Here is a 13,001-nt window from a genome sequence, read left to right on the forward strand (position 1 = left end):
GAGGGATCCTCTTAAAGCTGCTAAAGGCGCATGCTAACCAGGGGATTAGCCCTGTAATGCTATGGGACTTTAATTTCAGCACCAGCATAAGTCATCACTGCCGAGCACTGACATTGATATATGGCTTTGGACGGCCTAACGTGTGCAGTAAGAGGTTTCTGCCAGGGGGCCAGCGGATTGCTGAGGGATTCCATGGAGTCTCACTAGAAGCTCAGGTTGATTGAGACTGACATGATGAGATCCTGTAAACAAAACCAGAGGAGATGTAGCCTGGATGGGTGTTTCTGGACCCACATGGCTCCTTTCTCCTCAGCTGCAGTGCTGGAGAGATGCCTCAAGTATCAGCTCTCCTGGTCACGTGTTGGCTATTCAGGACTCTTTGGAGAGGACGGTGCTGTGAGAAGCTCCCCAAACAAACTTTCACCTCACGTTAGCAGCTGCTGCTAATGTGCCCTTGAGCACAGAGCACCACTTCAGGGGCTCTGCTGAAAATGCTTACTCAGCACATATTGTTGCCGGGTATATAAATCATTTAAAAAAAAAAGGTCAAGAGCGTATGATTGTGCATGATTCCATTGTGGGAATTATCTTCCCCAAAAATGGATTAATCATGCCGATATTATTGCTGACACACACACACACACACACACACACACACACACACACACAAACAACAAACTGAAAAAGCACACAACCAGACCAGATAACGAGTAGTTCGATTTTATAAAAGGCCTGACCAGCGAGTCCCTCGTTCAATTCCTGGCTCGCCATACTTTCTACAACGCATCACTCCACTGCTTCCTGTTTCCTGTTTCTTTCAACTCGCTATCGCTATCTGAAGGCTTAAAATGCCCCCCCCCCCAAAAAAAGAAAGAGGTCGAAATTGAAATTAAAAAGGAATAATCGTGCAGAGCGTGGTGGCAGCTCAAGGTTATCACCAAACATTTTAGAAACAGACGAGAACAAGCCTCTGTGGTCTTCGCCGAACACAAGCAGCTTCTGTCTGAGAAATGAGAATGGAAGCGTGCTTCTCAAACCCGGTGGCCTTTAACCGCCCTCTACTGGGCCGCTAAGCGCCGCAACTTGGAGCCCATTTCTGGCTCGCGAAAATATTGTTATTAACATTCATTTGAAAGGATGATGGAATGCAAACGCTTCACCCAGGAAGACTCCATCTTCAAACTGAGCAATGGCTTCTTTTTTTTTTGACCCTGGCTGATTTCATGCATGAAAAGCTGGGCTCTGAACCAAGGGAAGGTTGAGAAGGACCATTCTGAGGATGTTGGAGGGACGTGGTTGACTTGAAAACAGCTCTGTTGTCATCATGTTTTGCTTCTATATGTTCCGTGTTTTATTAAAAACTCTCTCTTTTTTGCAGGTTTTACAGGGGTGATTACCACATTGATGTCTGCATTAACGATTACCTTGACGTCTACTGTCCACATTACATCAGCCCGGTGTCTGAAGAGCGGGCAGAGCGCTACGTCCTTTACATGGTCAACTATGATGGCTACAGTTCCTGCGACCACACCGCCAAGGGCTTCAAGCGCTGGGAGTGCAACCGGCCTCTGTCGGCGAACGGACCACTGAAATTTTCTGAAAAGTTCCAGCTCTTTACTCCCTTCTCTTTAGGCTTTGAGTTCCGTCCCGGCAGAGAGTATTATTATATCTGTGAGTATGCACTTAAAAATACCTCCCTGAATGGAAAACTGTATAGATAAGAAAAAAAAAGGTTTGCCAACATGTTGACCAGTATTCAGCGCTAACACCAGAATATCAGATCCACTGGAAATCCTGCAAGACAGCACGAATGTCCCTGTTTTGTTTTGCAAGTCATCAGAATGAGGGTGACGCCAAAACCTGAGTCAGAGGAAGAAAGCATCTCTTTATTTAGGTGAGGAAGTGAAGTGTCTGAGGCTGAGCTCAGCTTTCTGCTCACTGGGAGACGACTCAGAAAAACAAGCAGCAGGGAAGTCGTGTTTTCGTAGGTGAGGTCAGGAGCCTGCCTCACCTACGAAAGCGGAAGTATTCAGCTGACGCTTCTGATCAAAAGAGTCGATGAAGACGGGCCGCAATGCTCTCATTGAACAGTCGTGAATCATCAGTAAAGGATTATCTTACAGGAAGAGAATCAGGCTGATGAGTGGCAGGGGGATGAACCCAACTGTCAGCTGGTATCCTGATCTGAGGCAGCAGTGCTCTCTGTTCTGTCTAAGACCTGCAGACTTTTGACAAGGAAGATGAATGAATGAATGAGTCGAGTGCTCAACTAGAGTTTTTCTCAGTCTTTGACTCATCAGTTGTAGTAATCGGTACATCAGGTAGGTTCGCCCACATGCTGAACCTTAATGTCTTGAAAAGGGCCCGATCAATATGGATTTTGGGGGGGGGGGGGTGATTTTGATATTAGGGGAAAAAAAATTCCGATAACTGATACAGCAGCTGATTACATTTTTTTTACATTTTTCATATAAAAAGACAAAATATCTGCTTTTGATCATTTTGATCCGTGCTTGTTGCAAAGATTTAAATTGAAAGGTAACCCCCCACTATCGTCTCAGGTAACTTGCAGTAGAATTGATGGCAGGACTGTTACTGGTGTTCGTTACACTGCCCAGGGTCTAATTAGGAGGTCAGTAGGTGTGCATCTGTAGGTGAGAGGCAGGTGGACAAACAGCCTCATAAAAGTCTCTGGTAGAACAGGAGTTGACATGCGCCCCTCGGGTGTCCTGCGTTCATTTTCTTTCCTCCATGACGTTAAAACTTCCCCCAGAAACGCTTTTCCCTCCTCAACGCCATAAGTTAAAAAACAGAGTCCATGGCTCCTGAAGAGAAATGCAGCCCTCAGCGGTTTTAGCAGGGCGACGAAGCGTTGGCCTAACTTGGTCCGGTCTTATGTAGCCTGGTAGCATGCAGCTGCCTGAGTGAGAGTTCTTGTTACTTTGAGGTACTGTAACGTTACCGTGACATCATTCATGGTGCCGGGACTGACTGGGTTAACTAGTTTAGCAAGGGAGCTAATATTTAAGCTAGGTTATCCTCACTAACTTTAGCTTGCTAACATATCAGGTCACGCTCGACTGATGATATCAGGGAAGCGTGACAGACACAACGAGGCGCGTCATGGGAAACTTATTTAGTTATTTGTGTTTATTTCACAAACTAGTTATCATGAACTTGCCTTTGAGGCAAACTGCTGGGTTTTAGTACGCATGCGCTGTTGGCTTTTCAGTACCGTTCACTACTGCACTCTCACTCTGTGGGGTTGCTATGGAGCACGAGAGGAGTCAGAGCCCCCCCTACTGGATACATGAGGACATCATTTACAAGAAAAACACCATATAATTACGTGTTGAAATCTGCATCAACCAACAGCCGATTATGCTCTAATGACTAATCAGCCAATTAATTAATCATTTCATCTCAAAGCAGCGGTTTTGCCTCTGCTATGAGAAGCTGGTGTTTCTTTTTCTGGATTAGACCTGAATAATGAAAAATAACAACACAGAGTGTCACCGTAATCAAGTTGTGCACAGGTCTTCACATTCTCCGCACCAGTCTATGACTAGATGGTACGAGAAGGTTAGGCACCTCATTGCACTGCTGCCTTCATAAAGGTGTTCCTCTTCCATCGTATCTTTTAGCCAAATCGCGGTCTTCTGTTAGCTTGGCCTGAGTGTTGATGTTATGCTGAAACTCCTTGGATGACCTTAAAAATGTATTCTATGCACCTTTGCTTGTTCTCTTGGCTCTGGTGGATGTGAAACAGCATGAAGATGATGTTCTTGGAGACTCTGATGATGATGGATGGTCCAAAGAGAGAGAGGGGTGTGCAGAGAGACAGCCCATATGGCTTTGAGTGGTTTCAGGCCATATGGACTCTCTCTTGCTGACTAGAATTCGTGACTCATCCATCACATCCTTGTTCAGGAAAGACAGCTTCTCCTCCTGAGAAGCCAGGAGCTGAGCACCAGATGAAATAACAAAATACAATGACACCTCAAGGAACGTACCAAGATTTGTTTCACCAACATCGTAGGCATGCGTAGAGCCCATAGAAGCGCCAGGAGCCATCAGGGTCCTGCAATCATGCTCTTGTGACTTGATTTTTAATTATTCCTTCCATTGTTTTTACAAAGCAAGTTTTTTGGTGAGATGAATGGGTTAAAACTCAACAACACCCGTGTGCCTGAGCTCAGTCTGCGGCTGCTGGGAAGAAGCCACTCTGAAGCTCCCGTCACTGCAAGTGGCAGCAAAATAACGCCTTCGTCGCTGAGTACAATCTGACAACGAACTTGTTAATTAAAGTTCACTGACATATCAACTCATGAAGTATTGTTCACTATTCACACAAGCAGCAGATGTGTTTTAGCCTCCAGCTGAACCTCACTCAACTCCAGAGTCCTGGACGGGTCTGATTTTCAGGACATTCCCGATCCTCCCCAGCTACGTGCAACAAGTTCTCCAAGCCAACCAAAAGATTTCAGTGCAGACAGACTTTACTTTTGGCTTTGAAACCCTCTTTGTGTTGCTTTCTGGGTTTTTTTTTTTTTTTTTAAATGGGTGTTTTCATGTTTCCACAAAAAAGCAATTCTTTTTTATGATTTTGCTCCTACAATATGCACATCTCCAGTGCAGCTCAACTCCATTCCCAGCCAGACGAGAAGGAGGCGCATGGTTGATCGCCATAACAACAACAGCAACAAAAACTGTTTGCTAAAGTTGAAGAGGCTAAAGTTGAAGACCAGCGATGCTGATAATTAACCTCCCTCTGATTGGAGCGGCCCGCCTCACCTTGCCGTTCTAAGCTGACGTACGTAACAGGGGATCTAGTTCTTGTGTCGGTGTAACCATTCGTGCCACACATAACGAATTAAGCCTGATTAACCCTCATTCAAAATAATCTGGGATGTTGTAGTTTGCCGTCTTAATGTGAGCACGCATTCACATTTGACAACGACTTCAACCAGTGTGGAAGCCGATCGCAGCTCTGCGATCAAACGGATGTTTCCATCGAAAGCTCAGGGCAGAAACCTTGTTCGAGTGTGGGAGGAGCCTGTCGGGTCATCGCTTGTTGTCATACGTGGATCGTGGCCAGAGTTACAGGAGGCTGACCCGAGAGTGACACAAACATTGTGCGCCTGTCGCTGTTTGTGAGCCCTGTGTGTTTGTATATTTTCTGTCTGTCGGCCCTCAGGAAACCACTGAAGCCTGCGATTTGACAGGACAATCACACAGAAAAATTTGTGAGGAGAAGGTGTGAACGATGTAGCCTTCAGCGTCAAGCGAAACGTGTTAAAATGACACAGAAACACAAAAGAACAGCAGCTGGAGTACTTTTGTTCTCACTTTCCCTGATTCAGCTAAATTCTGCGTCTGTTGAGTCCACGTTAACTTTACTGACAGATTGTAAAGCTTTATTTTTCATCGGTGAATTTCATTTCATCAAGCTGTAGTCAGATGAAATGAAGCTTTCTAAATTACAAAGCAACAACCACCGCCCGGAGTTTTCTGGTGCTGGCGCTTATTTTAAACGATGTCATGCCACAACCGTTTAATGTGGTTGTAAGGCATCCTGGTCATTCCTTGTATTCAGGAAGATCCGGGAACGCTTCTGTCAGTCGACATTCTCACGACATGGGACTGATTGCATCAACTCAAACGGATGCTTAAATGCGGCTGTAATTAGTCAGTTTGGTTTTTTTTGTTTTTTTGCTGGGATGTCTGACATACACCATGCCACGCTGCGCACGGCACTGAGACTTTCACGCGTTTGAGCTGAAACACGCGGGTATCTCTTTGTGTTTCAGTGCTGTTTTTTTTCCCGGCAGAAACATCGCCATCCAGAAGTGCTAATTGTGACCCGGTGTCTCTGTTTCATCAGCTGCTGGTCTCAGCGTCTCATTCCACGTCAGCTGTGTCTTGCTGCACCAAAGCCCAACAATAGCAGATCGTTAATACCAGTATTATACATCAAATAGGTGGAGGAATCTGTTAAGTGGCCATGTAAATGGCGTTTTGCAGCGGGCGGGGTCGTGTCTGCCTATCTCATGCAAGACAGGCACTCCTTTGTCCTCCTGTGTGGTGACTGCCATACACCCCAGGCAGAGGGGAAGAAGAGGCGGAGCCACGTCAAATAGATGACACCTGGGGCTGACTACAGGCCGGACTGTCTGGTCGACAGACAGACAGACAGAAACAGAAAAGCAGGCCTTGTGCAGCATCAGTCGTTCTTCTGGTCCTACAAGGTCAAAGGTCACTAAGATGACGACTAAGTCTGCACCGCCAACTTCTCTTGGCCTCAGAGGGCGGCATGTTTTTCTAATAGAGCTGCAGTAGAGCGGGGGAAGCCTGATCCTAATCTCGGGGGATAGAAATCCAATTTTTAGAGGAGACAGTTGAGAGTCTGGCTCGCCCCGTGAGAGAGACATGACTGTCTCCCTGTAAAGCCCTTGTTCAAATGCCAGAGTCCTGCTCTGTGCACCCAGAACAGATCTACATCGATAATGACATGAGCCCCTCCAGCAAAGCACCCCAGCACTTTCCTTTTGGCTTCTCACGGCTGAAGCAAAGACAAAGAGCGTTGTTTCCCAAGATAAACTGATCAACACACAGACAGACACACACACACACGCTCAAAACACTGATCTTTGGTATATATTGTGTATCCGCGGTGATCACAAAGGTGGTGGCTCATAACTGAATATGTATAGTGGGTCTGGGCAGGTAAGCGTGCTAGCAGAGCTCACCTTCGTCGTGGTGGAACTGCGTCTGTGCGAGCGGACCGAGAGTGTGGCGTTGCAGGCAGAGTTCGAGTCAGGGTGAAGCACAAGAGTGTCGCTCAAGGACAGTAAAGCCAGACTCTGACCTCAGAGGCAGACATGAGCGAAAGGAAGGGAGACAGCGGCGTAACTGCTTATGTGTTGTAATGTGTGTGTGTGTGTGTGTGGGGGGGGGGGGGCAGGATGAGAGTGGCTGAGAAATGAGATGAATTCATGTCAAAGAATGACACTGTGGAAGAGGAGAATGAGGAAGAGTAAAAGACTTGACAAAAACAAAGAGTCTGCTCCCTGGAGCCTGCCGCTGTTGGGTTCTGATGGCGGAGAGACAACAGTTAGGAGGATGAAGGACCCCGCACAGGCCACCTGTCGTTCATGGGGCGGCTCCAGCCCAAAACTGCACTTTACAGAAGTGGAAACGTTGTACCACAACAAACAAGTGGCTATTTATGTCTTTAAAATGAACGCACTGAGAAGAATACCATCGTACCTCAGCGTGCTGTGTTCGCTGCCGTTTGACGCCTCAGGCTCCGTTCCTGTGCTTCGACCAGAGTGACTTACTGAAGGGAAGCAGAGGCGGCTGTGTCCTTCCCCTCCGGCCGCTGAGGTTTTTCTTATTTCTAAAGTGGTTTGGCATTTTTACCATTTAAAAAGTGATCGCAGCTCCTGTTACTACGAATGCTGAGTGTTGTGGCGCGCAGCAGAGACGTCTTTCACCTTTTGCGGATGTCAACTGTTTGTTTTTTTGTTTCGTTTTGGTTTTTTTTTTTTAAACTGGTGAAAAGTAAATTTTGCGGTTCAGAATGTTGCGTGACAGAATTCCTCTTGATAACAAATTAGTGCTGCAAAAATGTAAATATTTGTCTGAGGGAAGAAAATCCCAGCGAACTCCTCAGAGGAAAGAATCCTGAACGGAAAGCGCGGGAAGAGCGTGTTTCCAAGATACCCATGTTTGATTTACTGGAGACAAGAAAAAAGGATCTCAATCGCATGTTGAGTGTCTGTTGTATGTAAAATAATCTGCTAACATGCCCCTCTGTCAGGGATGCTGCTAATTGAGGGATTCTGTCTGGTATGTACGACACATTTTTGGACGACATTTGACTCAGCAGTAAAAAGGAAAACTAGTGTCACACATCCTGGGTGACTGAAGAAGTCGCCTGATGGAAATTTGGGGGAGAAAAAAGCAGAATTTTGATGGGAATTTATGTATCAAGCCGGGCCTTTGTAGGTTTGAAATAGGATGCTGCTGGTTTAACACTACGACTAATACTACTTAATAATATTAATTTTAAAAAAATATATTATTTTTTAGTGTTTTGACAACAACAATCAGACTTTTTCTCCGGATTAATAGAAAAACTCGAAATGGGAGCTTTGGACATCATTTTTCTACGTGTCCCACGATGCTTTGCGTTAGCGTCAAAGAAAGTTCCAGCTGGTGCGCAGGCGGGCGAGCGGCAGGGACAGAGAGAGACAGACAGGCAGAGCTCAGGCCAGATACTGAGACAGTGAGGGTGTCTGATCCAGCCACCGTCAGCGTGTGAGGTAAGTTACCTGATACCTGCTGACACAGGCAGAAGCGGCGTGATTGACGTGGTTCCTCTGGTTTATTTCCTCCCTCTGTGGCCGCACTTCTCATGGTGATGTTTCAGAGCTGATTTTCATCTCCCCCCCAGCTGCACTGCATCTGAGAAAGAGCCGTTTGAATTAAGAGCCTGAGTCATGGGCAACAGTGGAAACACTGACTTGGTTTTTATAAGGAATTAATTCCTGGACCAGAATGTGTTATCACACAGAGCGTCGACACGGGAATCCATACAGCACATACCGAAAGTGTGTGTGTGTGTGTGTGTGTGTGTGTGTGTGTGTGTGTGTGTGTGTGTTTTGTCAACAGGAAAGGCCAGATGTCAGACGCTCAAGGCTAATGAAAAGAAGACAGACACACAAACTGAGTAGAGGGGTGAAGATTGGCAGGGCAAACCGAAACTAAAACAAAAAAAGCTGAATAAGAATGGATAGGCAGGACAAAATAGAAAGAAATATTCCTGACGAAAGAAGACGAGCGTCTGGCTTCGTAGGCGCCACGAAGAAATAACAGCAACCTGAAAACACACTTTTAATGATGGGCTCTCAAAATTAGGAGGCACAGGAAATGAGACTGTGAATCGCAGAATAATGGCCCGCTGCACATCTGCAGAGACTCTCCGTGGCCATATTACTTGGAAACGGGAGCGTGACGTTGAGTTGTTACGTGTCGTAAAACATGGAGCAGAGGAGCTCTCGTCCAGGGTGAGAGGGACGTGCTAGCAGGGGAGATGAATGTCTCTGGGCTGGGAGATTGTGTGTTGAATATGTCTGCTGGAGCTCAGCGGGACCTCAGCTTGTTCATTTCTGCTGCTTAGCTGATGTTTATGAATGAAGAAGCTTCCAGAGTGGAGGGGTCACAGGTGAAGCGCTGCAGAATGTTGAGTCGACTGGATGTGTCAGCATGACTTCCCTGTTGCTGGCGCAGCTGCACTCGGTCTGGCGCGGATAGGACGTTGGGTGTTGAGGCTTCTTACGTCTTGGCTTTTATTTTTGTTTTTGTGTTCGTATCAAAACGCACATTTCTTATCACTTAACGTGTGAGCGCGTTGTTCTACGTGAGCGTGAACCTGGTTTATGTGGAGATGAATGAGAACCCAGGGCCTCCTCATCAAACCGATGAGAGCACGCATGTTCATCTGGAGAAAAAAAGACGAGTACGTTAATAAGGGGGGGGGGGGTTAAAAACAAAAAATAATTAAACCCTGAAAAATCGTTCAAACATTTGAATGCAATGAAAATAAATGACTAAATAAGAAGCAGATCAATAAGTAGATCAATAGACATCAGAAGCCCTGATCACATTAATGGTTTCCTCACAACTCTTTCCAAAGCAGCGGAGTCTTGAATGTCATTGCATTTCTTTGAACTCAATGTAAAGAGAGGCAACAATTCCCCTATGAGCAAGCACTTGGCTACACTGGTGACGAACCCTGGCTTTCAGTGGGCAGAGGGGCGTGGCTACACCGTGGGCGTGGCTCCATCGAGGGTGTGGCTCAGTAGTGGGCGTGGCTCCAGAGAGGGGCCGCCTGTACTGACTCTTGATCGTCTTTTCCATGTGAACAAAATCGTTTTACATTTGCAGTCATTTGGTCCTGTCGCCACAGCCCTGGCTCCTGGTGTTGAAGACGAACTGCTCGTTAAAGGACAAAGTGGGAAAATGCATTTATTTATTTGGATTTGAATTCCGAATAATTTCAGTTGAAGTCATTTTGACGTGAGGTAAAGACGTGGAAAAGTTTGGAAAATATTCGCTTAGGTACCCTGAAGGTGCCTGAACATTAACTCTTTAAATGCTGAGGTTTGATACTTGTCTGAGTACGGAGCCTTGTTTTGATCCAGATGTTAGCGGGACGTTTTACCTCTCCTCCTCAGAGCTACTGAGCAGAATAAGATGAGCAACATTGTGATAACATGGAACAAAAAATGCTAAATTTGATTTGCATCTCCATTCAAGAAAGAATGTATAACACGTCTAAAATGTTCCCTGCTTAACTCTGCGTGATGTCTCCTCAGCCTCTATCACCGACACCAAGGGAAGGAGGAGCTGCCTCCGGCTCAAAGTCTTTGTCAGGCCTCAAAGTAAGTCCCAGATTATTGCGTCTACTTTACCAGTTTTCCATTCTGTTGTGCTCTAGCTTGTGATCGGCTGTGCACGTTGACACGTCCCCCTCTCTCTGCTTTGTTTTACCAAGACAATTGTGTGAGAAACTCTGGGAACGTGCAGGAAGGGGTTGACTTTGATGAAAACAGTCACAACTCCCTAGAACCCAGAGGTTGGTGGGAATATGCATGCAAATTATTCTGTGTGTGTGTGTGTGTGTGTGTGTATTTGTACTTGGTTTTTATGTGTTTTGTTACCTTTTACGTGTAAATACCAACCTTATCAGGGTCCCTAGTTCTCACGGAGACGTTGACCAGTCGTCATTCAGCGAATCGTTTTTTTCTGAGTTCCTGGTTAAAGTCCAGGTCTGAACTGAGGTCACGTTAAAGGTCGGGTCAGGCATCAGCTGGTTTGGATTAGGATTAGGGGCTTGGGTCAGGCTGTCCAATCTGGATGCAAATCAATGGAATTTCCTACCAAGGACAGCTGTTCAAACCCGGGTGTGTGTAGCGTTGCTCTTAACACAAGAAGAAGAAAGCGCTCAGGGGGCGCTCGTTGGCTCACTTCTGTTCGGATGCTGTTAAACACGTCCGAGTGTGTGTCTGCGCTGTAGTGACAGGCTGGGGAAACCTGATCGTATTTGGATTTCGCGTGAAGGAGCAGACCAGCGGGTTCACGAGGTGCAAATATCACCCTGCTTCCACCCAGTTTGGCCCCGCGCAGTGACCCCACACCAGCGGACGCACAATTCATGTTGGGCCCTCGGAGCCTAAAAAGTTGGGGTTATTTGTTTTTCTGTGTGTGTGTGTGTGTGTAATCCAGATGTGGTGATCACATCAAAGCTGCTCACCGATTTTTTTCAACCAAACTTCCAGGTCCTTCTCTACGTGTCAGTATTCATTCTTTTCCTCTTTCTCTCCAGACGACATCAGTCACGAGTCCCCAGAGCCGTCTCGAAGGGACGTGAGCTCTGCCTGCCGGCGCCGCACCTCAGTCCTCCTGCTCAGCTCTGCCCTCCTACTCTTGGCTGCCATCTTGACATTATAGCGCCCAGTCTGAAGAATCTCCCAGGAGTGGACTGTCCTGATTGGAGCACAGGCTACCCTCCCCTGCAACCCCTCCCTCAAGGAGCACTTTTTTCAACAACAACAACAACAACAACAAAAAAAGAAAAGAAAGAGAAAAACACTGACAATGTCTCTCAGTGAAAAGAGAGAGGACAGGACTTTGGCTTCAAAGCCTACTTTGTTTTTTTGGAAAATGCCAACTAGCGTGATTGTTTGACTATGGCGAGTGCTGATGGTCAAGCCCCCCCAACCCCACCCCTGACGAAAAAGGAGTGAGGAGAGTTTCCTGTTCCCAGATATTTAACATGAATTTGAGTTGAAGACAAGCACACGTAAAAGCTTTTCTACACACATCGACACAGACAATACAATCAGTCCACTCTTAAGCTTGAAGCGTAAAGAAGCGTCAAAGTTTACAGACTTTTAACTTTGTGTGAGTGTGTGTGCGCGCGTGCGTGTCTGTCTGTGCGTGTGTGTGTGTGTGCGTGCGTGCGTGATCAGGATTATCAGCCCAACGCTTTGTGTTCAACTCTCACGTTAAAGTGGTCACAGAAGGTCTTGGAGTGACACGTCTCACGTGGGCCGTACGGAGGTGGAAAAAAAACAAAACAGGATGACGTTGCTCCGAGGGCGTTGGGTGTTGGGCGGGGCCTTTCATGACGTAACCTTCCTCTCAGGTTAAAAAGGATGCATCGTCTGAAACTGTGGAGGATCTTTGTTGAGAGTAGATTTAAGGAAGCACTCATCTTTTAGCGTTCGGATCGGGGCGATTTAAGGATTAATGATTGTTTTGTTTTGTTTTTAAAAAAGAAAAGAAGAAGTCACATAATTCAATTGTAGCAGCAAACACGGGTGTACAGTAAAATATTTGAACGGCGAGTAGAAGTCTGTATGGTGTTTTGTCCTGGCAACATGTATTTTCCTATTTATTGTGAAGTCCTTGTGCTTTTTTCTGTTCTGGTTAGTCTGTATGTTTGGTGGAAAGGCAATAATGAAAAAAAACACACTCTCACTTGAGTTACTCATCAAGTTCGACACACGCAGACCATTTGGTACAATCATAAAGTGGAGACGGTTTATGTATCAGATGGAAGACATGTTTTGTTTGTTTGTTTGTTTGTTTTTAACAAAGTCCAGGAAGAAGAAGAAGAAAAAAAAAGTCTGATGTTTTATCAGGGTGTAGAAACGGTAGAATATTTGTGTTTCAAGTTGATCATTAACGACTGTCACAACTGTAGTTTTCTTACGACACTCTTGCTTTTGTGAATCACTGTCATAACACAGCTGTTGTATATACTGACAGATTTCTTAAGAGTTCAGGGACGTGTCCATGCCTAAAGTGAGGTCAGTCATCATTTTGGTTCCTATCGTGTCCTTGGCAGGGTTAGGCCTCCTCGCTTTAAACGGCGCCCATTTTCTCTGGCTGAAGACGTTTCAGTGGCCAAGTTTTGGGCGGGCGGTATT

General features: G+C 46.1%; 1 protein-coding gene across 1 annotated transcript in view; it reads left to right on the forward strand.

The window, feature by feature from the left end:
* The window catches only part of LOC147244312 (ephrin-A5b-like), an 80,084-nt gene that overhangs the window by 65,774 nt on the left and 1,309 nt on the right, over nucleotides 1-13,001 (forward strand). The window contains exons 2-5 of the mRNA XM_086187927.1: nucleotides 1,379-1,671; nucleotides 10,383-10,448; nucleotides 10,562-10,642; nucleotides 11,393-13,001. The exon at nucleotides 11,393-13,001 is cut by the window's right edge and continues 1,309 nt beyond it. Coding sequence (XP_086044053.1) covers nucleotides 1,379-1,671; nucleotides 10,383-10,448; nucleotides 10,562-10,642; nucleotides 11,393-11,517 — 565 coding nt within the window. The 3' untranslated portion in view covers nucleotides 11,518-13,001. The remainder of the gene's footprint in view (nucleotides 1-1,378; nucleotides 1,672-10,382; nucleotides 10,449-10,561; nucleotides 10,643-11,392) is intronic.

The sequence above is a fragment of the Aulostomus chinensis genome, chromosome 19 (assembly GCF_037954235.1).
Source record: "Aulostomus chinensis isolate RoL2024-O1b breed Wild chromosome 19, RoL_Achi_v1.0, whole genome shotgun sequence".
Lineage (NCBI taxonomy): Eukaryota > Metazoa > Chordata > Actinopteri > Syngnathiformes > Aulostomidae > Aulostomus > Aulostomus chinensis.